The 25,722-nt window shown below is 39.5% G+C and overlaps 1 protein-coding gene across 14 annotated transcripts in view; it reads left to right on the forward strand.

Moving 5' to 3' along the window:
• The window catches only part of MAGI2 (membrane associated guanylate kinase, WW and PDZ domain containing 2), a 1,362,215-nt gene that overhangs the window by 1,094,376 nt on the left and 242,117 nt on the right, over window positions 1–25,722 (forward strand). For all 14 annotated transcript variants that reach the window (XR_009565115.1, XM_060304749.1, XM_060304748.1 and 11 more), the window contains one exon: window positions 3,380–4,018. Coding sequence is in view for 13 of the 14 variants with exons in the window: in XM_060304749.1 (XP_060160732.1) it covers window positions 3,380–4,018 (639 nt within the window). In the remaining variant the exon portion in view is untranslated. The remainder of the gene's footprint in view (window positions 1–3,379; window positions 4,019–25,722) is intronic.

Genomic DNA, 25,722 nt, shown 5'->3' on the forward strand with positions numbered 1-25,722 from the left:
AGAGCTTTGAACTTAGTTCTTTTTTCCTGTGAATTTCTGGCATAGCAGAAGGAAGAATAAAGCATGCTTGCGGGCTGGGGAGTTTGTTAACTGTGATTAAAGTTCGGGAGAGCTATAGAGGAGAATGGCATTTGTTACTTTCCTGCCTTTCACTTGCCCACTCAGGAACTCATATTCATCCTTAATTATGACTGTGGTGGGAATATCTTGGTGGGACTGTCCTGATTTTATAGACGGATATAACCAAGGACAGATAATAATTAGTGAAATAGCAATTATCCTTCGCATAACAATTTACAGCTTACAGACACTTTCACCTGTGTGATCTCATTTGCTATTTCCTGTAGCACAGTAAGTTGCTATTATTATTGTTCCTCATTACTTCTGAAGAATCTGAGTCACAGAGGATTTAAGTTAGTTTTGAAAGTCACACAGCTAGTAAGTGATGGAGCTGGGAATCAGTCCAAAGACATTTGGTTCCCTATTCCATGTAATGTCTACTATACCATGCAGCCTCCCAAACCTACAGAGGATGTTGGATCGAGAATGGAGGTGGGCAGAAAAATAGTCAATGTGTTTAAAAACAGAAGACTAACCTAATAGGAAAAACGGGGAAAGGAGAGGTACTAAAGAGAAAACCCAAATGGCCAATAAACATATGAAAAGATGCTCACCCTTACTAGCAGAGTGGGAAATGCAAATTAAAACCATGATCACACCCATTAGATTATTGAAAATTAAAAGTCTGAGAATGGCAAGCATTGTGTCAGATGGGGAGCAATGAAAATTCTGATACCTTACCGAGGGGAGTGAAAACCGATTTGACCAATTTTGTCAGCCACTTCCCGTTTCTAACAGAGTTGAAGACACAACTGGCCTGTGTCCAGCAATTCTACCCCGAGGTAGATACCTCACAAAAACTCTCCCATATGTGCATAAGGGCCATGGAAAGAGGGTCATAGCAGAGTTATCTTTAATAGCCCAAAATTCACAAGAACCCCAGTGTCCACTAACAAAAGAATGGATAAATATTAATAAATAATGATGTAGTCATCCAACAGATATTATATTGCAATGAAAGTTAATGAACTAGAGGTAAATGTATCAAAAGAGAGAAGTATCATAAATACATTTGGAGAGATTACAGAAGATTAATATGTATCATTTACAAAAGGTTTAAAATATGCAAAAACATTTTAAGAGATATAATTTCGTGGTTAAACGATGTAGGGTTTATGTGTACCTAGATATGTCATAAAAATGTAGAGTACATGTGATTAACAAACCTCAAATGCGGGACAATGGTTACCTTTGGAAAGGGCAGTAAAGGAGGGCAAGTGGGAGAGGATGCTACCCAGGGGGCTTCAACTGATACAAGCAATGTTCTAATCATTAAGCTGGATGGTAATACACAAGTATTTATAGTCTTTCAACCTTTCAGTGTATGAATATATATAGTAACTTTAAAAATAGAAGGGGCAAGGAGGAGAAGAAAAAAAGTTTGTCTGGATCAGATACTTCTCTGGAACTCTGGCATGACCTTAACCAGTTAAAAATGATGCCAAAACATTCCCAACTGCCACAGTCTGTTGAGAAGTCACAGTAGCAGAGTGGATGCCAATCCCAATTCAGTCCTGAGTCATGGCCCAGTGTCCCAGACATTACACCAGCACCCTCTCTGATAGACATAATTGAAGAGTGATTCCACCTGACCAGTCACATAGTCTGTGACATTTTCCAGAATGAGACCTAACCTGGATCACCGAAAATGTTATTTTGTTTTGTTTCGTTTTGTTTGTTTGTGTTTGCTTTTCTGTCTATATCTTTAGCACTTTCAAGCAGTTCTCTAGCATTTGGGAAGAGTGTTAGCTGAGAGTATGTAGTTAAGGGCATTTTAGTCAGCAATGTTCTATTCATAGAATTATTTATTTTTAAAGTGTATTTAGTGGAGAAATCATTTTGTATCAGACAACTAAGAGAAGCCAAAAAAGCATTTAACTCTGAAAATTCAACTCTGTTTTTCATTTTTGATGTTTGCAATTTTGATGGGCAATGATGTCTCAGAATGAAATCCCTAGCCATTTACACTACCCATTTCAGAAGTATCCTGATAGACTGATAACTGTTGAATTACTCATTTGACAATCTGTGAAAACATGTCTTTTAATCTCTCATATACTCTTCAGCATAGTCAGGCACAATCTCAATTTGCAAGTTCAATTCTCAAATATTATGGGTTTTGAGGGTAAAAATATCAATCCATGATAGAGCAGTGCTCTGAAAATAAAACTGTTATTCATACATAATTGAATTTTTTAACAACATCTCAAACAAACATGTTTTCCCTGCATTTTAAGAAGGAAATATTGTCTTTCTGGGTATATTTTATAATGAATAATTTGCCTTCAGGACATTTTTAATAACGTAAAGTTAACTTCTGATCAGTGGGCTTCTGTAACTCTGTGATTAAATTCATTGGGGAGAAAGGACAAATGCCTTTTTTGAAAAGATCTGCAGAAATATCACTTTATCTAAGATGGGAGGATGTCTTTGGAAGCTTCCTCTTTGAAAGCCAGGGTCTCACATCCCCTTCCTCCTATTTTAGCAACAATAATATTGATAATGGTCCACGTTTATTGAGCACTCACCATATGGCAGGCATTGTGCCAAGCCCTTTTCCTGCATCATCTCATTTCACCCTCACAGCAGCTTTACAAATGAGGAACTGTGGCTCAAAGCAGGTAAGTCACTTGCCCAGTCGCACAGATCTGCTAAGTAGTAGAGCCAGGATATGGACCCAGATCGCTGATCCCTTAATCTGTCCTCTTGATCTTTACTTGTGTAGACGTGGAACCTTTGCAATTACACTTTGCTATAGAGAGATAAAATAAAATGGGCAAAATATTTTCCTCTTCCATAAAAAGGAAAAAAAAAAGACAGTTGACTCAGACAAGTGAGAGCAAAAAACCCATATACTGGGCTTTGTCCTTCATCCAAAACTTATGACTACCACTTCTCAATAATTTGAAAATTCTATTAACTGATTTGCCCTGAAGATGAAAAAGAAGCATAGAATGTGTGCTTCTTCAAGGTACAAATTCTTGTAAACTTTTCTTTCTGAATATGGAGTTGTTTCTGAACTTCAGGAATAACCAAATAGCTTTTTTTTTCAGCATTTAATCACTATATTTGTTGGCAGACCTGTTGTAACCTTGAGTCACCTACAGGGAATTTAAATACTATTCTAATTGATCTTCTCACTGCTTACTGAGAAACAGAGCACGTCTTTCACTAGTCTCATAAATAATTCCATTTCTCTATGTCAGCGTTAATTGAACTTACCTCATGTTGTCAATCTCTTTCTTTTTTTCCCTTGCAGGTGATGTCATTGTCTATATTAATGAAGTTTGTGTCCTTGGACACACTCATGCAGATGTAGTCAAACTTTTCCAGTCTGTTCCTATTGGTCAGAGTGTCAACTTAGTGTTGTGTCGTGGCTACCCTTTGCCCTTTGATCCTGAAGATCCTGCTAACAGCATGGTGCCACCCCTTGCAATAATGGAGAGGCCACCTCCAATGATGGTCAATGGAAGACATAACTATGAAACATATTTGGAATACATTTCTCGGACCTCACAGTCGGTTCCAGATATAACAGATCGGCCGCCTCATACTTTGCACTCAATGCCAGCTGATGGTCAGCTAGATAGCACGTATCCACCACCTGTCCATGACGACAATGTATCTATGGCTTCATCTGGGGCCACCCAAGCTGAACTTATGACCTTAACCATTGTGAAAGGTGCCCAGGGCTTTGGCTTCACCATTGCAGACAGTCCTACAGGACAGCGGGTGAAACAAATACTTGACATTCAGGGATGCCCTGGCCTGTGTGAAGGCGACCTCATTGTTGAGATCAACCAGCAGAATGTACAGAACCTGAGCCATACGGAAGTAGTGGATATACTTAAGGACTGTCCCATTGGAAGCGAGACTTCTTTGATTATCCATCGAGGAGGTAAGATAAACACTGGCTCAGCAATCAGTATGCAGGTGAAGTAGTAGAACCTTTACAATAATATCGAAAAAATGGAAGTTTCTCTGGAGTTGAATGAAATGGCACTTTTAAAATTTTTATTTTTTTAACTTTATTGAGTATAGTTGATTTACAAATGTTGTGTTGATTTCTGCTATACAGCAGTGATTCAGATATGTGTGTGTGTGTGTGTGTGTATTCTTTTTCACATTCTTTTCCATTATGGTTTATCACAGGATATTGCATATAGTTCCTGTGCTATACAGTGGGACCTTGTTGTTTTTCCATTCTATATATAGTAGTTTGTGTCTGCTAATCCCAAACTCCCAATCCCTCCCTCCCCCACCTCCCCTCCCCCTTGGCAACCACAAGTCTGTGAAATCATACTTTAAAAAATGAAGGTAAAAGAGTAAGTAAGAAAGAAAAACATGAGTCCAGGAAGCTGTGCTTTTTAATTTTGAGAATGTATCTTTTCCTATATTATATTAAGCACAATAAAAATAGTGTTTTCAGTCTTACAAATATATATTGCTGTGGGGAATTCCCTGGCGGTCCAGTGGTTAGGACTCTGAGCTTTCACTGCTGAGGGTGTGGTTTCAATCCCTGGTTGGGGAACTAAGATCCTGCAGGCCATGCGACACGGCCAAAGGGGGGGAAAAATATATATATATGGCTGTGAACTGAGAGGGTAAAGGTTGAATTCCCGAGTATGAGTGGGTTGTATTCCAAAAGTTCATTAATATTTCAGTTGTGGAGGCTTCAAACTGGTTTCCATTGACTTAATTAAGAAAGCTGATTTTTCCCAAGGAAGTGATACTCTGAGCTGTGCATAGGTTTGCAGGCTAGCATGTGGAAGCTGGCTCAACTCCTTCCAAGCTCAAGTACAGTCTTGATAAACCCCATAAGGACCAATGGGAGCTGTGTCTCCATAGAAAAATCATTGCAGAGTTGTAAATAGCGTTGCTCAGGACACTTCTATTACTACAGGGATGCTCCATCAATTATTACCCATAGGGCTTCCCTGGTGGCGCAGTGGTTGAGAATCCGCCTGCCAATGCAGGGGACACGGGTTTGAGCCCTGGTCTGGGAAGGTCCCACATGCCGCGGAGCAACTAGGCCCGTGAGCTACAACTACTGAGCCTGCGCGTCTGGAGCTTGTGCTCTGCAACAAGAGAGCCCGCGACAATGAGAGGCCCGTGCACCGTGATGAAGAGTGGCCCCCACTCGCCGCAACCAGAGAAAGCCCTCGTGCAGAAACGAAGACCCAACACAGCCAAAAATAAATAAAATTTAAGAAAAAGAAAATAAACTTGTTTAAAATATATATATATTAAAAATATAATAATAGTCACCCATAGTACCTTCTGTGCCCTGGGAAGAAAGCTATGGAACAGGCTTGGGGCTGAAGTTCTGGGCTGGGTGTTCCAGGTGAAGTATGGAACTGAGAGCAGTGAGGACTGTGGTAGGAGCTCTGAGCCCTGGAGGTGTTTCTTCCCTTCCACCTGCTCTGTGGGGAAGGGAATGGGGCTAAGCAGAGGCTACCTTCTTCATTTCTTTCCTACTCTGCTCTTGATTATCAGTGAAACTAGGGAGAGAAAGGAGGGAAGGGTCACAGATAGAGAGGATACTTGAAAACAGGGTATAAATGAAAGGGCTCAGGCTAAGTCCTGGTTTTCTGCTTACCAATTTGGGGACTTAAGACATTAGTCCATGAGCTTCAGATGTCTCATCTGTTATATTGGGATGATAATACTGCCTAACCTGATGGAATGTTCTTAGTATAATGGGCCGCATAGGTGCTCATTAAATGTCTGTTGAGTGTAGATTAGCACCAAAGCTACGGCAGGGATGCCTCAGAAGGAGCAGTACTGCGAGGAACTTGTGCGTGAAGAGCTCACGTGTGGCAAACATATGTGATTGTCTATTCAAAGAACTCAAAACAGGGTGAAAGCCCTGTCAGTTTGAAATGCAAGTGAAAGCAGTCAAAGCTGAAAGAAGCACCTTTTATGATGTATTTGGCCCTCTCTGCAGGTGTTTTCCCTTCAAGGAAGTATTTACATTATTGATTTTTGTGTGAAAATGGACACCAAATACTAGGCATTTATGAGCAACACTATACAAAGTACTATGTTCGTATCTTAAAAAAAAAAATTAATATGATAGCAGAAGTCTTAAATGTGACCTTCAAGCATTATTACAAAATAGCACTTGAATCTTGATAATTAAATATTGACAGTGTATTTTAATTTCACCCATTGCTTAAGATTAAAACAAATATCCTTAATTAAATAGCCATATCTTCTTCCCTTTTTTTTGCGGTACGCGGGCCTCTCACTGTTGTGGCCTCTCCCGTTGCGGAGCACAGGCTCCGGACGCGCAGGCCCAGCGGCCATGGCTCACGGGTCTAGCCGCTACGCGGCATGTGGGATCTTCCCGGACCGGGGCACGAACCCGTGTCCCCTGCATCGGCAGGCGGACTCTCAACCACTGCGCCACCAGGGAGGCCCCTGCCATATCTTCTTAATATGCAACTGAAAATCAAATCTTTGGAACAGGTTCTTGATATTAAATGGAATAACTGAAAATCACTTTGCAGTATCCACTGTATGATTCATAGAAACAGGTTTGGGCACTTTTTATATATAATACCTTTTTTAAAGGCATGATGTAGCAGAAAAAAGTATTCTGAAATTGTTTTTTCATGTACATATATATATATGTATAATATGTATTTATATTATTGCCATTTGTACCTTTCCTGAAAACATTTCTGTCTGCCTGCTATCAGCTAGATTACGCTGTTCTTGCTTCTTTTCCCTCCACTCTCTCCCACCCCCATTTAATCCCCAAGTATTCAAAGTTTTTTTTGTTGTTCGTTTGTTTGTTTTTATTGAGGTATAATTGATTTACAATATTGAGTTAGTTTCAGGTGTACAGCATAATGATTCAGTATTTTTGCAGACAGATATAGAAATCGAATATTCAAAGTTTTGGTTGCATTTTGTTTGTGTTTGGGGACACGGAATTTGTTTGTATTTTGTGGCCAGTGTAGAATTGCAGAATGTAGTACCCTGTAATGCTTAAAGTATTTCTAGTCAAATCCTCTTATGTTTTCCCAGATTCCCACAGTTTGTAGTCAGCTCTCTGAAATTAATAGGAACTAACACCATGTTTTTGTGATGAAATTCACCTTATCTTATTATAGTCTGCTCCTAAGTGCTTATGGCCTCACTCAGATAAGCATAAATCTTCAAGAGCAAATTCATACACCCGGATCTTTGTGTCTGGATTATGGTTGTTTTAAATTATTTACTAGGATTTTTTTATTTATAAAGTGATTATGTGGTTTAATTTTTTCAAACAAATAGTGTTGGAAGGTATACAATGAAAAGTAATTATCTCTCCTTTCCCAGGATTCCAGTCCTTTTCCTAGAGGCAAACATATTGTTTGTATACACACATTTCTAGAAATTTTGTAGCCTTAACTAGCATGTATATATGTAGTATGTTTAACATAAATGGAATGATATTATACATACACATCTTGCTCTGAATATCTTGGTTATTAGGGTGTGTTTTATCCTTTAAGAAACATCATTGTGGTATTATTTACATACCATAGAATTCACCAATTATAATTACATACTTCAATAAGTTTTGCTAAAATGATATAATTATGCAGCAATCACCATAATCCTTAGAACATCCATCATCCCAATTCCTTTAGCCCCCAGATAATCACTAACATGCTTTCTGGATAGTTTTGCCTTTCTAGAAATTTTTGTAAGTGGAATCATACGGTATGTAGTGTTTTACTGAACATAATGCTGTTGAGATCTACCCATGTAGGTGCATGTATGAGTAGTTCGTTTCGTTTTATTGCTGAGTAGTATTCCATTGTATGGGTACCACATTTTTTTTTTTTTTTTTTACTCCGTTTACCAGTGCATGGACATTTGAGTTGTTTCCAGGTTTTGGCATTTATAAATAACGTTGCTGTGAACATTTGGATATAAGTGTTTGTGTGTGCATACATTTTCACTTTTCTTGAGTAGATAGGAGTGGAGTGGTACAGTTGGGTTATATGATAAGTGCATAGTTAAATTGTTCAGAAGTAGCTAGAATGTTTTCCAAAATGGCTGTACCATTTTACATTCCCACTAGCGATGTGTGAGGTTTCCAGTTTCTGCCCATTGTTGCCCATACTTGGTATAGCTAGTCGTTTTGATTATAGCCATTTTAGCGCCTGTATAATGATGCCTTTTTGTGGTTTTAATTTACATTTCTCTAATTTTTTCATGTGTTTACCATGGCATGTATTCATATGTTTATTAGCGTTAATTATCTTCTTTGGTGACATGCCTACTCAATATTTTGCCCATTTGTATATTTATTAAGCTGTTTGTCGTCTTCCTATTAAATTGTAAAAGTCCTTTTTACATTCTGATTACAAGTCTTTTAAAAGATAAATGACTTGCAATTATTTTCTCCCAGTCTGTGGCTTGTCTTTTCATTTTCTTAATGCTTCCTTTTGAAGCACAAAAGTTCTTAATTTTGATGAAGTCCAATTTATCAGTATTTTCTTATATGAATCATTCTTTTGTGTTAGATCTAAGAAGTCTTTCCCTAATCCAAGATGACAAAGTTTTTCCTGCTTTCTTCTAGAAGTTCGATAGTTTTATCTCCGATATTTAGACCTATAAACTATTTCAAGATCATTTTTGAACATAGTGTAAGGTAAGGATCTAAGTGTATTTGGTTGCATTTGGACATCCAATTTTTCTAGCACTATTTGTTTTAAAAAAAAAAATCCTTTCCGCTTGGATTGCCTTGGCAATTTGTCAAAACCGAATTTGCATAAATGTGAAGGTTTATTTCTAGACTCTGTTCTCTTCCATTGACCTATATGTCTATCCTCATTGTCATACCACACTCTCTAAATTAGCTTTATATTAAGTCTTGAAATCAAGTAGTATGAATCCTCCAACTTTTGTCTCCTTTTTCAAAATTATTTTGGTTATTTTAGGTCCTTTGCATTTCCATATAAATTTTAGGATCAACTTTTAAATTATATTTTTAAGTAAAAGGCCTGCTGAGATTCTGATGTTGCATGCAATCTATAGAACAATTTTTGGAGAATTGCCAACTTGAATCTCTCCATTTATAAATATGGTATATTTCTTCTTTGGTGACATGCCTACTCAATATTTTGCCCATTTATATATTTATTAAGCTGTTCGTTGTCTTCTTATTAAGTTGTAAAAGTCCTTTTTACATTCTGATTACAAGTCTCTTAGAAGATAAATGATTTGCAAATATTTTTTTGAATCTCCTTTAATTTCTCTCAGCAATGGTTTGTAGTTCTTAATGTAGAGATCTTGTACTTCTTCTGTTAAACTTATTTCTAGCGATTTTATTCTTCTTGATAATATTGTGAATGTGAATGGAACATTGTCCATTTTCAGATTGTTTATTGCTAATATATAGAAATACATATGATTTTTGGTTTTGATCTTGTACACTGTAACCCTGTTACACTCAGTTCTGGGGGCTTTTTCTTTTTTTGTAAATTCCATCAGATTTTCTACATAGACTATTATGTCATCTAGTAGTAGAGCTTTATTTCTTTCTTTCCAAGCTGTATGTCTTTGATTCCTTTTCTGTGCTTTATTACACTACCTGGAACCTCCAGTATGATGTCAAATAGAAATAATTATGAGGGGACACCCTTGCCTTATTGCCAGTTTTAGTGGGAAGGTATTAGCCTTTAACCATTAAGTATGATTTTTTTGATGTAATTTTTTTTTTTTTTTTTTTTTGCGGTACGCGGGCCTCTCATTGTTGTGCCCTGGCCTCTCCCGCTGCGGAGCACAGGCTCCGGACGCGCAGGCTCAGCGGCCATGGCTCACGGGCCTAGCCGCTCCGCGGCATGTGGGATCTTCCCGGACCGGGGTACGAACCCCTGTCCCCTGCATCGGCAGGCGGACTCCCAACCACTGCGCCACCTGATGTAATTTTTATATGCTGTATGATCAGGCCACTCGAGATGGCTGTTCTCTTGCTCTCTGGACATCCCTTGCTCAACCACTGCCTGCTTCACCTAAACCCTACACACATGACTGACCTTCCCATGTACTTGCCCCAGGCGCCAGCTGGTGATTGTTCTTATCAAAAGGGTGCTGAGGGGCGTGCCCCTCTGCTGGTTTTCCTGGTAACTAATGAGCCCACCTGACATCAATTCCCCTATAACTGGTAACCTCCCCTTCCCCCTGACCCTGTGAGTGAAGAAGACCGTTGAGGTGTTGCTTCAGGACCCTACTTCTGAGTGTAAGTTCCCCCATCCATTAACCATTGATGTCTCTGTTGCAGACTCCGGGCTCTTTCTTCAGTCTTAAAGCTGGGCAAGCACACGCCTTGTAGGCTTGCGGGTACAGCCCAACAACTGGCAGAGCCAGCCAGGAGACTGAGGAAACTCCCGGGAGCGCCGAGGCGTAGGGAAATGCAGAATGGGGGATGGAAAATTGCGGGAGTAGTCCTGAGGTGGCCGTCCACTAACATGCAGGGCCCAAAAGTTCCAGGGGTGACCCCGAAACTTGGGGAAATCCTGGGGTGGCTATCTACTAGTATATGGGGTCTTATGGTGGCTGTCCTTGATGAATGGGGGCTGCCAAGAGATCTAGAGAACAGTGGCCTCTAATGCCTCTGCTATTGTATCAAAGTGAGCCTTTTGTAATAGGTTAAGCTAGCTTTCTAGAAGGAATTTCTCTGGTGCCTTTTAGATGCAGATGACCCACCTGGCCTCTCTGGAACTTTAATCTTCTGTGATCTCTAAGAGTAAAGGAGAAAAAAGAGCTTTTAGTTAAACTCTGTAGAAATAATTACGTTTTGGGAATATCTATCTAAAATAGTCTCTCCAGATTTTGGTAACTTGAAACTAAAGTTGAAAGAAGAGAATTCAAGGGTCATTTCAAATAGGATAAAATACCGAACATTAAACGCTGAGCAGGTCTCAGTTTACTACCTTTACCTGCTTAGGAGAGGAAGACTAATGCACGAAATTTTCCAGTCAGAAATGCACAGTTACTTGCTTCTTGGTTTTTGCCAGAGATTAAGGTTTTTACGGGTTACGAGTATAATCAGTCACAATTCTAGTTATTGTAAACAAGTTTCTTTATTGAGTACATTGTAATCAGGTGCTTAATCAGGTGTCTTTTTTTTTTTTTTTTTTTTTTTTTTTTTTTGCGGTACGCGGGCCTCTCACTGTTGTGGCCTCTCCCGTTGCGGAGCACAGCCTCCGGACGTGCAGGCTCAGCGGCCGTGGCTCACGGGCCCAGCCGCTCCGCGGCATGTGGGATCTTCCCAGACCGGGGAACGAACCTGTGTGCCCTGCATCGGCAGGCCGACTCTTAACCACTGCGCCACCAGGGAAGCCCCATGTGTCTTTTTAAGTCTTTTGTCTTTTATAGACAATTATTGTTTTACTCTGATGCTTTTGCAAAAGTGCCTCATCTTCAAGAAAATTCATAGGAAGGACCTTTTGACAATAACAGGTCCGTGGTAAATTTCAGATTATATTGCTGACCTGGGTAAGAACTTAAAGAATCCTAATGGAAGACCTGATGGCTTCATGAAAAGTTAAAAAAAAGGATTGGTCACTGAGTGAACTGGTGAATATGGTTATAATTTTTATGGGTTTTGTCTGGAATGTTACTGGTTTTGATCTGTGTTTTCCAGATATAGGGAAGCCCTTCCCCTCAAGTTGGTTATGATTTATAGCAATTTGGTAAACTACACCTGTGGGTAGAATTGAAGCATTTTCCTTTTCTCTCTGCCTGGTGCCTCCAGAAATTACACACTCCTGGGTTCTGAGCAGCCTTATCAGGAAAATGGAAAAGACTGTCTCCTGACATGTGCAGGAATCTCAATATTCTGGGAACTTCTAGAAGAGAAAAATCCACCAAGGCAGAGCCTGATAGCAGGGCTTTGGCATGGCTTTCCTGGCCTTGAGCGACCTTTTGGGAATTCAATCTGAGCTCCTGAGCCCCCCTCAGCCAGTTTGGAGGAGGCTATGAGGTTGATGGACCAAACTTGTTTTGCAGACAAATTAGTCTTGATTTGGCTGTGTTTGGTGGATATGAGGCTAATTTTAGAGAGAACCGTATTATGTTTCAATGGATATTAAATTCTAGTTCTTTTGATTGAGGTCTGTACTTACGAATGTTATTGTGCTAGCCATACTTTTGCCCTGATGTTCTGGATGGAAAGAAAAGTATCTAGTGAAATTGTCTCAGAGTATAACTACTCATGAAGTGTGACACTGCTTGCTTTAAGTCTGTTGCTAAAAGCACATGTTCAGTGCTTGTGTGACAGTTGGGTATAAGTGATAAAATGTATAACCTATTAAGTGTTTCCCCATCAACATCCCTCTGAGCCTTTTCACGTGATCTGATTAGTGCTCCCCCAACTCGAATGACTAGGCCCATATAAAGGAGGCCTGGCATCTAGGGACATGATCTGCACCTGGGGTAGGAACTAGCGCCCAGCAGCGAGGGAAGGATATTCTGTTCATCAGTACTTTCTATTGAAAGATTTGCAATCGAAAGGGGAAATGATGGGAAAATCTGCACACATTGAAGTATGGGGAAGTCCGAAGGCTTATACATGGTTTAACTTAAATTTTACGGACCAGAGTAGCCTGTTTTGTGGTCCTTCAGATAGGCATTGTACATCTGCTTTGGCCATTGAGGAAGGGAATGCATTTGAAAGTCAAAATGAAATAGCTGTTGTTCAGATATCCAAGGTAAAAACTAGGTGGCCATTGTATACGTGGTATTACTGAAAACTCGAGTTTTTTGAACTGTATTGCAGACCAGGACAAAAACCACAGGCGGGTGTGGTATTACCTCAGATGGGGTTTCTGCTTGTCTTTTGCTTAATGGTTATGATCTGCTCTGTGTTGCGCCTATTAGATGTCTTACATTTCGTCCCTAGCCTGAGTGAAGGAAATCTATTCAAGGACTGAGTAACAACACTAGCCTCACTGCAAAAATGAGTCTGTTAATTGCTGGGTCTACGGTGAGATCCCATTGTTGTACTCCTCTAGACTTTCATGAAAAATTGACCCGGCTATTCTGACTACGGCAATAGGGGAAAAGACGCACCATCTTCCTGTCCCACATGCCCATACATCAGAAGGACCCCTGACAGTAGACACTCCTGTACAACTGGCTGCCCATGAGCACCACTGGGCTATGTTGTGTGGAATAGAATAGACTGGCTTCTGGACACCCAAGTCCAACTAGTGGGATTAACTGTCTTTTGTTTGGAAAGACCTAATGGGTCCATTCCTAAAGGCACCCTACATATAACATGGGGTGGCAGACCTCTACTGTGACTGCTGACTCCTGGCTAGGCCACCAGAATGTTCGTTTTAAAGCCAAGCCTACCCGTCCCTGTGCGGGGTGGCTCTGGGTTTGTGAAAACCAGGGGTGGCCTTACCTTCCTGATAACTGGACAGGGCACTGCTGCTATTGACTCCCTTTACATTGACCCATTAAGCACTTGGCTCCAAAGTTTGCCCACATCCTGGCAAATGACTGTTCACTGTTCTGAGCATAGTAGGTGGCTTACTCTTGAGCCTCTCTGGCTGCTGTTGTCTGTATTGTATTTGTGGTATCTGGTTGCAGTGCCCCCTATATATGTGACCCAAGGGATATCTCAGAAGAAGGGCGGACCAAGATTGTAAGGGTCGTGCCGGGTATGTAGGGGTGGAGTGTATGTTCAGGCCACTCAAGATGTCTGGTCTCTTGCTCTCTGGACATTCCCTGCCTGGCCAGTGCCTGCTTCACCTAAACCCTACACACATGACTGACCTTCCTATGTACTTGCCCCAGGCCCCAGCTGGTGACTGTTCTTATCAAAGGGGTGCTGAGGGGCGTGCCCCTCTGCTGGTTTCCCTGGTAACTAATGAGCCCACCTGACATCAATTCCCCTATAACTGGTAATCTCCCCTTCTCTCCACCACCCAAGCAAAGACCCCACTGCATCCTGCCTACCACCCGCTGCACACGGTGGGGTGTCACTCCAGAACCTTGCTTCAGATGGGTATGCTCCCCAGTCCGTTAAACCATTGATGTCTCTGTTCCTGACTCCAGTCTGTTTCTTAGGTTATAAAGCTGGACAGGCACTGGCCTTGTAGGCCTGTGGGGTGCAGCCCAACATATGCCTTTTATCAGGTTAAGAAAATTCCCACCTTCTGCTCTTAAATTGTTGAGAATCTTAATAATCAATATGTCTTGGCTTTCATCAAATTTTTTTCTGCAACTATTGAGATGATCATTTAGTGTTGTCCTTCATTAATATAGTGCTTTACATGATTTTTAAATATTAAACTACTTTTGCATTCCTGGGATAACCCCACTTGGTCATGGTGTAGAATTCTTTTTGTACGTTGCTAGATTCTCTTTGCTTATATTTTGTTAAGACTTTGGACCTGTTGGCGGAGGTGTTCTATAATTTTCTTTTCGTGTAGTCTGTCTGGCTTTTTTGTCAGGATAACATTGGCCTATCCCTCTCACTCTATTTTCTGAGTTTGTGTAAGATTGATATTATTTCCCCCTTAAAAGTTTTGATAGAATTCACCAATGAAGACATCTAGGCTGGGTTTTTACTCATAGAGTGATTTTTAGTTACTAATTAAATTTATTTTCTTGATTTAGGTCTATTCTAATTTTCTGTTTCTTGAATCAGTTTTGGTGTTTTATGTATATCTAGGAATTTTTACAATTCATCTAAATTGTCAAATTTGTTAGAATAAGGTTTTTAACAAAATTTTATAAAATTCCTTTTTAAGAACCAACTTTTGGCTTCATTGTTTTTCTGTTTTCTATTTCAATTATTTCTACTTTGATCTTTGTAATTTCCTCTCCTCTACTTATTTTGTGTTTGAGTTACATTGCCTTTTCTGTCATCCTGAGGTGAAAGCTTAGAGTAATGACTCTAGGTCTCTCTAATAAAAGCATTTAAAGCTATAAATTTCACTGTAAGCAATTCATTAGCTGAATTCCATAAATTTTTATATTGTGTGTTTTCTTTTTTGTTCAGCTCAAGATATCTTCTTATTTCTGTTGTGGTTTCTTTTTTAACCCATAGGTTACTTAGAAATGAGTTGTTTATTTTTCAAACATGTGGGATTTCCCAGTACTTTTCTGTTGATTTCTAATAATTTTTCCTTGGAGGAGAACGTATTTCGTGTGATTTCAGTCCTTTTAAATGTGTCAAGACTTGTATTATGGCCCAGTGCCTTGCTTTTTTTAACTTAACAGTTTATCTTAGAGGGCTTTATATATTAGTTCAGAAATATACCTCATTATTTTTAATAGCTTATTTAATCATAACTAATGGATATTTTAGTTGCTTTCATTTTTAATCTATTATTAAAAAGTGAGGTATCTGCACAAAAGAGTAAATCTATATTATAGATTCATTCCTTATTTCAACAAATATTTCTTTTTTAAATTTTTTTATTAATTAATTAATTTTTTTTTGGCTTCATCGGGTCTTTTTTGCTGCCCGTGGACTTTTCTCTAGTTGCAGAGAGCGGGGGCTACTCCTTGTTGCGGTGCGCAGGCTTCTTATTGCGGTGGCTTCTCTTGTTGCAGAGCATGGGCTCTAGGCGTGCGGGCTCCAGTAGTTGTGGCATATGGGCTCAGTAGTTGCGGCTCGTGGGCTCTAGAGCGCAGGCTCAGTAGTGTGGCACAAGGACTTAGTTGCTCCACAGCATGTGGAATCCTGGACCAGGGCTCAGACCCATGTCCCCTGTACTGGCAGGCTGATTCTTAACCACATTCTTAACCACCAGGGAGGTCCTCAACAAACATTTCTTGAGTGCCTACTATGTACTAGGCATTTTTTTGGCACTGGAGGTAAAGCAATAAACAAAATAAAGCACATGCTTTTTCCCATGGAGTTGACATTCCTTTGGAGGGTGACAAAACAATAAATGCTGACATAAATATGTCCTTTGTGTATTTGTCACTTATCTCCTTATCCCCATGGAGTTTTATTCTTGAATATTAATTTTATCACCAGCTACTTTACTGGGTTATCTTAATGTTTCTTATATTTTATTCAGTTTGTTTCATAGGATATGGGAGCATATAATCATACCACCTACAAATTACAGTCACTTTGCCTTCTCCCTTCCTATTTGCATACCTGATTTTTCTTATTTAATACATTTGACTGTTATATCTTGAACATTGTTGATTAATAGTGGGGATTATAGAAATTCCTATCTTATTTCTGACTTAAATGAAAACTGTCTCATTTTATACAAACACAGTACTGACTTTTATTTATCATGTTAAGGAAGTACCCTTCAATTCCTATTTTATTAAGAATCTTTATCAAAAATGGGTAATGAATTTTATCAAAAGCCAAAAAGGCATCTATGGAGATGATCATTATTTTCTCCTTTGATTTATCACTGTGATAAATCACATTAAGAGTTTTATTGTTATTGAACTATCCTTTCATTCCTGGAATAAACTATATTATGCTTATAAGGTGTCCCTAGTTTCTATTTGTTTATATATAATTTTGCATCAACATCAATAAATGAGATTGGTCCCAAGTTTTCTTTTTTGGATCTTGTTTTGTTCTGATTTGCTCAAAGTTATGCTGGTGTCATAAAAGCAATCAGTAGCTTTCCTTCTCTCTCTGCTCTAAACGATTTAAGTAACGTTGAAGTTGTCTGTTCCTTGAGGTTATGATATAATACACCTTGGAAATTATCTATTTCTAGTGGGTTTGGTTTGGTAAGGGGAGGGATAACCTTTTACAACTTTCTCAATTTCTTCCATAGTAACTCATCTTCTTAGAGTTTCTGTCTTGGCTGGACTTGGTTTTTATAATTTATATTATAGCCTACAAAATTGTCCTTTTATTCATGTTTTCAAATGTATTTAAATAGAATTGAATCAAGTATCCTCTCATTTTCTTCTTCCATTTTCCCCTTGACCTAAGAATATCTCTATTATTCTTATGTCTCACAGGTGCTGTTTTCTTGATTAGGTTGGCTAATAGTTCTGTTTCAGTGGTTCAAGAAACATATTAGTTTATTTATAAATAGCTTGTTGGCCGATGCTCAGTCTACTATGGAATAGGGAATCATTATACTTTCTACCCAAGGAGGCTGTTATTTGATGTCTGGAATAAAGCAACTCCAGCGTGACTACTAATCAATCCTTGTCATGTATTGTACTATTATTTATATTAAAATGCAACAAAGTTCCCTACTTAATTTGTGAACCTCCCATAAATTACAGTTGATTAATATTTGAAATTTTTTCTTATTTCTAGAAAACATGATACCAAAAGTTTTTACTAGATCAGAATATTCCCTTCTCATGCTGACAATATAATAATAAATAGTATCAGTAATGCACATCTTCTCTTTGTTTTACATTCAAATAGAATTCAGAGTATTTGAGAAGCAGCATAGACTATATCAGAACTTTGAGGGCAAAGCATAAAAATCATGGACACAGAGAATTATGTCTATGTAGAGAACTCCTGTTTCAAAAGTTCAAAAAGCATGTTATTAAAAATATTGTATAACGAGTTTTAAACTGCCCAGAGAAAATGTTAAAAGCAAAGCTATAAGAAATATTGACATTTTTAATAATGCTAACAGTTTTTTCTAAAAAAAAATTTGTTTGGTTTAGAAGTAGTTTCAAATTCACATAAAAATTCTGAGTGTAGAATACAGAACATTGAATACCACTTACCCACATTGCTATTAACATTCTGCCCCATTTGCTGAGTGTATGTGTGTATGTGTGTGCATCGGTGAATGTGCGTTTCTGAACCATTTAAGACTAAGTTGCAAATATCATGCCCCTTTACCCCAAATACTTTGGTGTTTATTTTGTGTCACTACTTGTTTGGAGAAATATGTAAGCAGCTAGTTAGTTAAAGTTATAAAAGATACTTTTAAAGAAGCACTTAGAACCACCACAACAACAAAATACTTAAGAGGTCATCAAAAGAGATTTTATCTAAAATAAGAGAGAGTCAATACTCACCAATAATAAGGATCTGTTACAGGAATATTTCTGAGAGAGAGAAAAGCACTGGTTATTTGAAAATAGTGTTATCCAGAGATTAGGTGAAAATCAAAGTGAATATTCCACAATTAATATCATGTAATCCAACGTTCCACTTGATATCAGCAGAAAACAGTATATATGGGACTTCACTGGTGGCACAGTGGTTAAGAATCCACCTGCCAATGCAAGGGGCATGGGTTCCCGGAACAGGTTCCGGGAATATCCCACATGCCACGGAACAACTAAGCCCGTGCACCACAACTACTGAGCCTGTGCTCTAGAGCCTACAAGCCACAACTACTGAAGCCTGCACGCCTAGAACCTGTGCTCTGCAACGAGAAGCCACTGCAGTGAGAAGCCTGCGCACCGCAACAAAGAGTAGTCCCCACTCTCTGCAACTAGAGAAAGCCTACATGCAGCAGCAAAGACCCAACACAGCCAAAAATAAATAAAATAAAACATTAATAAATTTTTCAGAACACAATGATAAAAAATATATTAAAAAAAAAAAACAGTGTATACGACACAGCAAACAGAAAACAAATCCACACCATGAGGTGTGAATGACCATGGTTTACTGGCTGCCTTATTAACAAATATGCCTTGGGTCTCAGAAGCTTAGCACAATAAAAGTCTGTTTCTCACTTATATGATTTCCAGTGCATATGTTCCTGGATCGCAGATTTCCTGGGCAACTCTCCTCCACATAGTGGCTCATGGAACCAGGCTTCTCCCTGGTAGATCTCCATGCCCTAAGGCCGAGCTTGAAGTCCCCAGATGGGTCCTCTGTTAACCAGCTGGCAGATAAAGTGCAAACAAAAGAATAGAGGATCATGCAAGAGGCTATGGGGCCAGCCCCGGGAGGTGTATTTATCACTTCCTCCTACAGTTAGTTGGCCGGAACTCAGTTTCAGGCCCCATTAATCGTAAGAGGCTGGAACATGTTGTATTGTTGTGTGTCCAGGAATAAGGGAATGGTTTGGGGTCACACATATAGTAGATACTCTGCCCTTGATATTTCTAATATGTTGTCTGCACCTTGATGTGCACATCAGGGACATATAACTACCGATTACATGAAAGTGTGAGATGAAATCTTTTTTGTAACATGATATTGTAATATGACTCATTTCAGGCTTTTGAGGTACATTCAACTACTGGTATATGTTTTAAAGTTCACAGGGTCTCCTCACATTTCCCTCCTCAACCCAGTTTTCATGGGTAAAGAAACGTGTTAAGTAATTCGCCCAAGTTCAATGAATGTGTGTGTAGACAGAAGGATGGACAATTTATGGTCCCCAGATTTAAGAAATATGAATAAACATCAATGACAAGGTACCTCATCATAATATGAGAAGTGTCATGCATGTCACAAGCTATACACCAAACAAGGACATTGTTGCACAGATGACCCTTAGTGTGAGAGAGTCAAGATGGTGGGAATACTTGTAGAGTTGTCACACCACTTAGAAGCAGCAAAAACAGAACTCAAACTGTGTCTTCCGACTACCGTATCGGTGAGTTTTACATTATGCCAGTTTCGCCCGACTTCAAAGAAAATTTTGATGGCTTTTGCTTAGATATGCAGGATTTATTTATTCACTTAATAAGTATTTGTTGAGGACCTACTGTGTGCCTAGCACTGGCCTAGGTGCTAGAAATATGTCAGTAATGCAAACACAGTCCCTGCCTCAAGAAGCTTATCTCCTAGCGGGAAAATTAGATAATACACAAAGAAATATATGTTAGGGATAAGAATGAAGAAAAACTGAGAAAGCAGAGTAAAAGCAAGGAGAATGATAGGCAAGGAAGACAGTTTCTTTTAGAAAGAGTAGTCAGGGAAAGACATCTGTGCGAGGATCTAAAGAAAGCAAGAGAGCCAGCCTGTGTGGCTATCCAGGGAAGAGCATTTTAGGCAGAGGGAAGGGTCTGAGGCAGGACTGTGTTGGATGTGGACCAGCAACAGCAAGGAAGCTCCTGTGGCTGAGACTGCGTGGGGAAGAGATGTGATAGTAGATGAGGTCGGGCAGATTGTCAGGGCTGTAGGGAGGCAGATAATGTAGAGTCTCACGCAGCCATGGGCCATAGAAAGGACTTCAGATTCTACTTTTGAGGGATATGGGAAGCCTGTGGAGTGTTTGAGCAGAGGAGTGATGTGATATAAGATTTTAAGAGACTCACTGTGGTGGCTGTGTTGAGAATAAACTGTGGGTAGACAGGGATGGAAGCAGGCAGACAAGTGTGTTGGCTTTCACAGCAATCCAAGTGAGAGATGAAGAGATTGGAGAAGGATGGTAGGAGTGGGGGCAATAAGAAAGGATTCTGAATATATCTCAAAGGAAAAGCCATAGGGTTTGCTGATGGATGGGGTGTGGGGTATTCAAGAAAGGAATCGAAGGCTGTAAAGTTTTGCCCCAAGCAACTGGAAGAAAAGAGTCGCCGTTTACTGACGAGTATGATGGATGGAAATACTCATGGGGGGCTTCAGGGGAAGTCAAGAGTCCAGTCTGGGACATGCCAAGCTTGGGATGCCTTTTAGCTTTCCAAGTGGTGATGGCTGGCTTGTGGAGGGTATTTAAAGATGGAGAGTGAATGAAAACACCTAGGGAATGAGCATAAGGAAAGAAGAGAAACGTTCTGAGGACTGAGGCCTGGGACGCTCCAACTTTAGAGTCATGAGGAGGAGTGAGCAGCAAAAGGCTAAAGCGTGCCTTACGAGAAGTCTTAGAGAGGAAGATGTCTCAGGATGGAAGGTGTGAGCAGTTGTGTCAAGCGCTGGGTAAGATGGGGCTGAGAATTTAACACTGGATTTGGCAACAGGATCAGATGTTTGGGGTTCACATGACCTTTCACGTGAACTGGAGAAAACACTCTAAAAAGTTTTTTGATGTGACTAACTGGGGAGGAGTCAGCATCAGCGTTTTGGTCACTTGAAAACAAAGCCTCTTTCATATCTGAACCTGTAGAGTGCGTTTATTTGCGTGTACTGTGATATTATACATATTCCAAAGAAGGAAAGTGTACTTTCTCCTTTCATAATTACCCTAGATTATCTTTATTTTCTGCCTTTCAACTCCTATGAGATCAACTTCTTATCACCAAAAGAACTAGCATTCCTATTTTTTCTGTGTCGAAGCTACTTCTGTGGTAGGTTCCAAAAGGAGGGGCAGTTATACTTCTTAATATTTTAGACCTCATTTCATTTAGGGCTTATGAAGGGGGCAGTGGCATTCATTGTATCCAGGAGATTCGTGGAGACAATTGACTTTTTCGACTTGTCGTCATAAAAGTTCAAGTGCTATAAAAATACAAGTTTAAAAACTGCAGACTCTCTTTCATCCAAAAAATACCCCACTGTACCCTAACCCACACACACTTTCATACACATCAGTTAAATAGTCAACTTAAAATATCGATTTGTTTTATTTAAAAATATATCTGGGGCTTCCCTGGTGGTGCAGTTGTTGAGAGTCCGCCTGCCAATGCAGGGGACACGGGTTCGTGCCCAGGTCCGGGAAGATCCCACATGCCACGGAGTGGCTGGGCCCATGAGCCATGGCCTCTGAGCCTGCGTGTCCGGAGCCTGTGCTCCACAATGGGAGAGGCAACAACAGTGAGAGGCCTGCGTACCACACACACACACACACACACACACACACACACACACACACACAAATATATATATATATATATACACATATATATATATATATCTGTTGGTCATTTCTAAATATAAATGGAAGAATGGCAGAAGTTTATAGATGGTGAATCCAATCTACATGTGACAAGATATAACTTAGTTATTGTGATGTGGTATCTACCTTTTATTTGCCCTATTTACTAATTTGAGGATGCCTACATGCACAAAAAGGGTGTATTAAGATTTATATTCCCACATTCACCAGTATAAATATAAATAATTGCTCTAATGGAGATTTACAGAAATGCCAAATCAGAGAAACTACTGATTTTTAAAATACTAGCCAGTTTCCCTCAAATGCAAGGACTGTGTCTTATTTCTTACTTTTTCCTCAGAGCTTGGCAGGTATATTCATTAAATTAATTTGTTCTGTTATGACATTAGGAGGAGAAGGACAGTCATAAAACAAAATTAGGAACATGCATGTGTGAGTCAAATAACGCACCTGAGTGTACAAAACTGGACAAAACTTTTTCTCCTGTCCAGGATTTATTTTTTTTAAATTTATTTATGGTACATTGGGTCTTCGTTGCTGCGCACGGGCTTTCTCTAGTTGTGGCGAGCAGGGGGCTACTCTTATTTGTGGCACGCGGGTTTCTCATTGCGGTTGCTTCTCTTGTCGTGGAGTACAGGCTCTAGGAGCGCGGGCTTCAGTAGTTGTGTCTCATGAGCTCTAGAGCGCAGGCTCAGTAGTTTTGGCGCACGGGCTTAGTTGCTCTGCGGCATGTGGGATCTTCGTGGATCATGGCTCAAACCCGTGTCCCCTGTGTTGGCAGGCGGGTTCTTAACCCCAGCACCACGAGGGAAGTGCCTGTCTAGGCTTTTAAAGCAACGTTAACATCCCTCTTTTCTCTTTGCTCACGTACCAAACCTTTGCCTAAATGTCTTTCTTCCTCTTTATTCATTTCACAAATGTCACAGTTGCTGTTCTAAATATGGGGACATCCAGTAAACAAAATAAGCCCGTGTTCTTAAGGAGCTTACGTTAAATCTAATGGGTAGCAACAGATGAATCCTATAAATTAACCCACTAACTGCGTGAGTTATATGGCTGTAAAACCTGTCATACTACATCTTCACTCAGAAGAAACATACAGGCTTCCTGGCATTAGATGATGAGAAGCTCATGTAACTAGAATCAGCATACCAGGTTTCTGGTATAATCTGTGCTACTAATTCACATGGCTACTTTAAATGTGTCACTTAAGTTCTCTGGCCACCAGTTCCCTGCTTATAAATTGAAAATCTGTAATATCCATATCATCTCAGAAACTCTACAGTTCTCAGTGTTTCTGAATCATGGGCTTATTTGGCTGTAATCGTGCATTCATTAGTTGGGGACCCCAGGAGAAAGGAGCTTTAAAGAGTAGTTTGTTTTTCATGTGATATCTGTAAATACATTTCCTGCCCCCTTCTAATCCACTGTGGTAATTTCCTTGAGCTCACAGACTAAAAGTTTGCAACCCTCATACAAAATTTGGCAGTAGCAGAATGTGGGATTTTGAGAAATGTCAGAGGAAAGAAGGAAAAAGTGAGGATGGTTATAGCCAACAATTCTGAAGCTACAGAAGGTTGATAACATTTACTGTGATGTAAAATATGTTCAATCAGTTCATGCAAATTATTTTTATGTGGGAGGAGAGAATATTAGGGTCTTTTCATTAAGACTTTTTAAAAAAGTTATAAACTCAATTCTAAAAATGACCAGTATACAATAAACTTACCAAGTAAGTTTCAAATTCCCCTGATTCTATAAATCTTAAAATTTAGTAACCAAAACACACACACACACACACACACATTCCTCACTATTTGCCACTATAGTGTAATAAATCATATATAGGAAGTTATGCTGATCATGTCAAAAATGTGCTCTGTCCCTAGAGTACTAGTTGCTTATGCATGAGAGCAGAAAGTTAAGCAAACTAAGTGCAATTAGAGTTCTGTGCAAGAGAATTCCGGTGTAAACTTAGAAAATCTTGTCGTGAAGACTGCTGAATCACAGCACCTGCATGTAGGCTCTTACTTGTTGAATAAATGAATGTAATCACCTACAGCATTACCCTGCTATAAAACATTATAAAGTCATGTTCATTTTTTCATATTTCAGAATATGAATGTAGACTTTTAATGAATATAAATTCTATCAAAAGAGCAAAGGAGGGCTTCCCTGGTGGCGCAGTGGCTGAGAGTCCGCCTGCCGATGCAGGGGACACGGGTTCGTGCCCCGGTCTGGGGAGATCCCACATGCCGCGGAGCGGCCGGACCCGTGAGCCATGGCCGCTGAGCCTGCGCATCCGGAGCCTGTGCTGCGCAACGGGAGAGGCCACAACAGTGACAGGCCCGCATACCGCAAAATAAAAAAAAATTAAAAAAGAGCAAAGGAAAATAATTGCAGTTATTATACCATATTAATGGGAATTATGCTAATTGCCCTAAAATTTAAAGAAAATGGATTATTTTGCTTCTCCTTCCAATTAACATTATTTCACAATGTGTGGTACATTTATGCAGAATTTTGTAGTGCATTAGATAAATCAGTTTTACATTTCCAGTGGAGTGGGCTTTAATGAGCATTATAATACATGTCAGTTCAGAAACAGTTTTATGTTACAAAGCATCTTCTACTGGTAGATTGGGAAAAGTTGCACCAGAGAGGCACTTCCACTTAAAATATGGAATGAAATTTAGTGAGGGAAGCATAGATGAATCCATTTCAGCTAAATGGCTATAAATTTAGGATGAATATTACATTTTAGCTATATATATTTTTCATATGTTAAAAAACTACCCAGACCACATATGCCAACAATCTAAAGTGAGTTTTGGGGCCTACTAAATCCCACATGGAATACCTTGCCTCTTGGCATATAAATCCCCACTCCTATATAAAGAAAATCCAGCGAAAATGAAAACATTCATACTATTAAGTACATTCATTAGATCGATATTTAGCTGAAGCTAACCTAACATCCATCATCCCAAGTGCTTGTAGATAAGTTCCTCTCTCTCAGGCCTGAGAATCTAGCTTATATAGGCCCATCCTTTCTTCTTCACCTCTGGATTCAAAGGAAAACTTGTAGGTCCTCTATTCAAAGGCACCAACTTCACCTTGCTCTTGAAGGAAGCCACTGCTGTCCACTCAGCGAACTGCTTCATTCATATCCTTTATCATGGACAGTGTAACTTTTTTTCTTTGGGCACTTTACCCTTAACCTATATACCTGCTGGAATTTAGCCCATACTTGAAGAACCTTTTCTTTTTTTCTTTTTTTTTTTTTAACATCTTTATTGGAGTATAATTGCTTTACAATGTTGTGTTAGTTTCTGCTGTATAACAAAGTGAATCAGCTGTACGTATACATACATCCCCGTATCCCCTCCCTCTTAAGTCTCCCTCCCACCCTCCCTATCCCACACCTCTAGGTGGTCACAGAGCACCGAGCTGATCTTCCTGTGCTATGCAGCTGCTTCCCACTAGCTAGCTATTTTACATTTGGTGGTGTATATATGTCCATGCCACTCTCTCACTTCGTCCCAGCTTACTCTTCCCCCTCCCCGTGTCCTCAAGTCCATCCTCTACAACTGCGTCTTTATTCCTGTCCTGCCCCTAGGTTCTTCAGAACCTTTTTTTTTTTAGATTCCATATATATGTGTTAGCATATGGTATTTATTTTTCTCTTTCTGACTGACTTCATTCTGTATGACAGTCTCTAGGTCCATCTACCTCACTACAAATAACTCAGTTTCATTTCTTTTTATGGCTTAGTAATAACCCATTGTATATATGTGCCACATCTTCTTTATCCATTCATCTGTCTCTGGAGACTTAGGTTGCTTCCATGTCCTGGCTATTGTAGATAGAGCTGCAATGA

Source organism: Globicephala melas, chromosome 9 (assembly GCF_963455315.2).
Source record: "Globicephala melas chromosome 9, mGloMel1.2, whole genome shotgun sequence".
NCBI lineage: Eukaryota > Metazoa > Chordata > Mammalia > Artiodactyla > Delphinidae > Globicephala > Globicephala melas.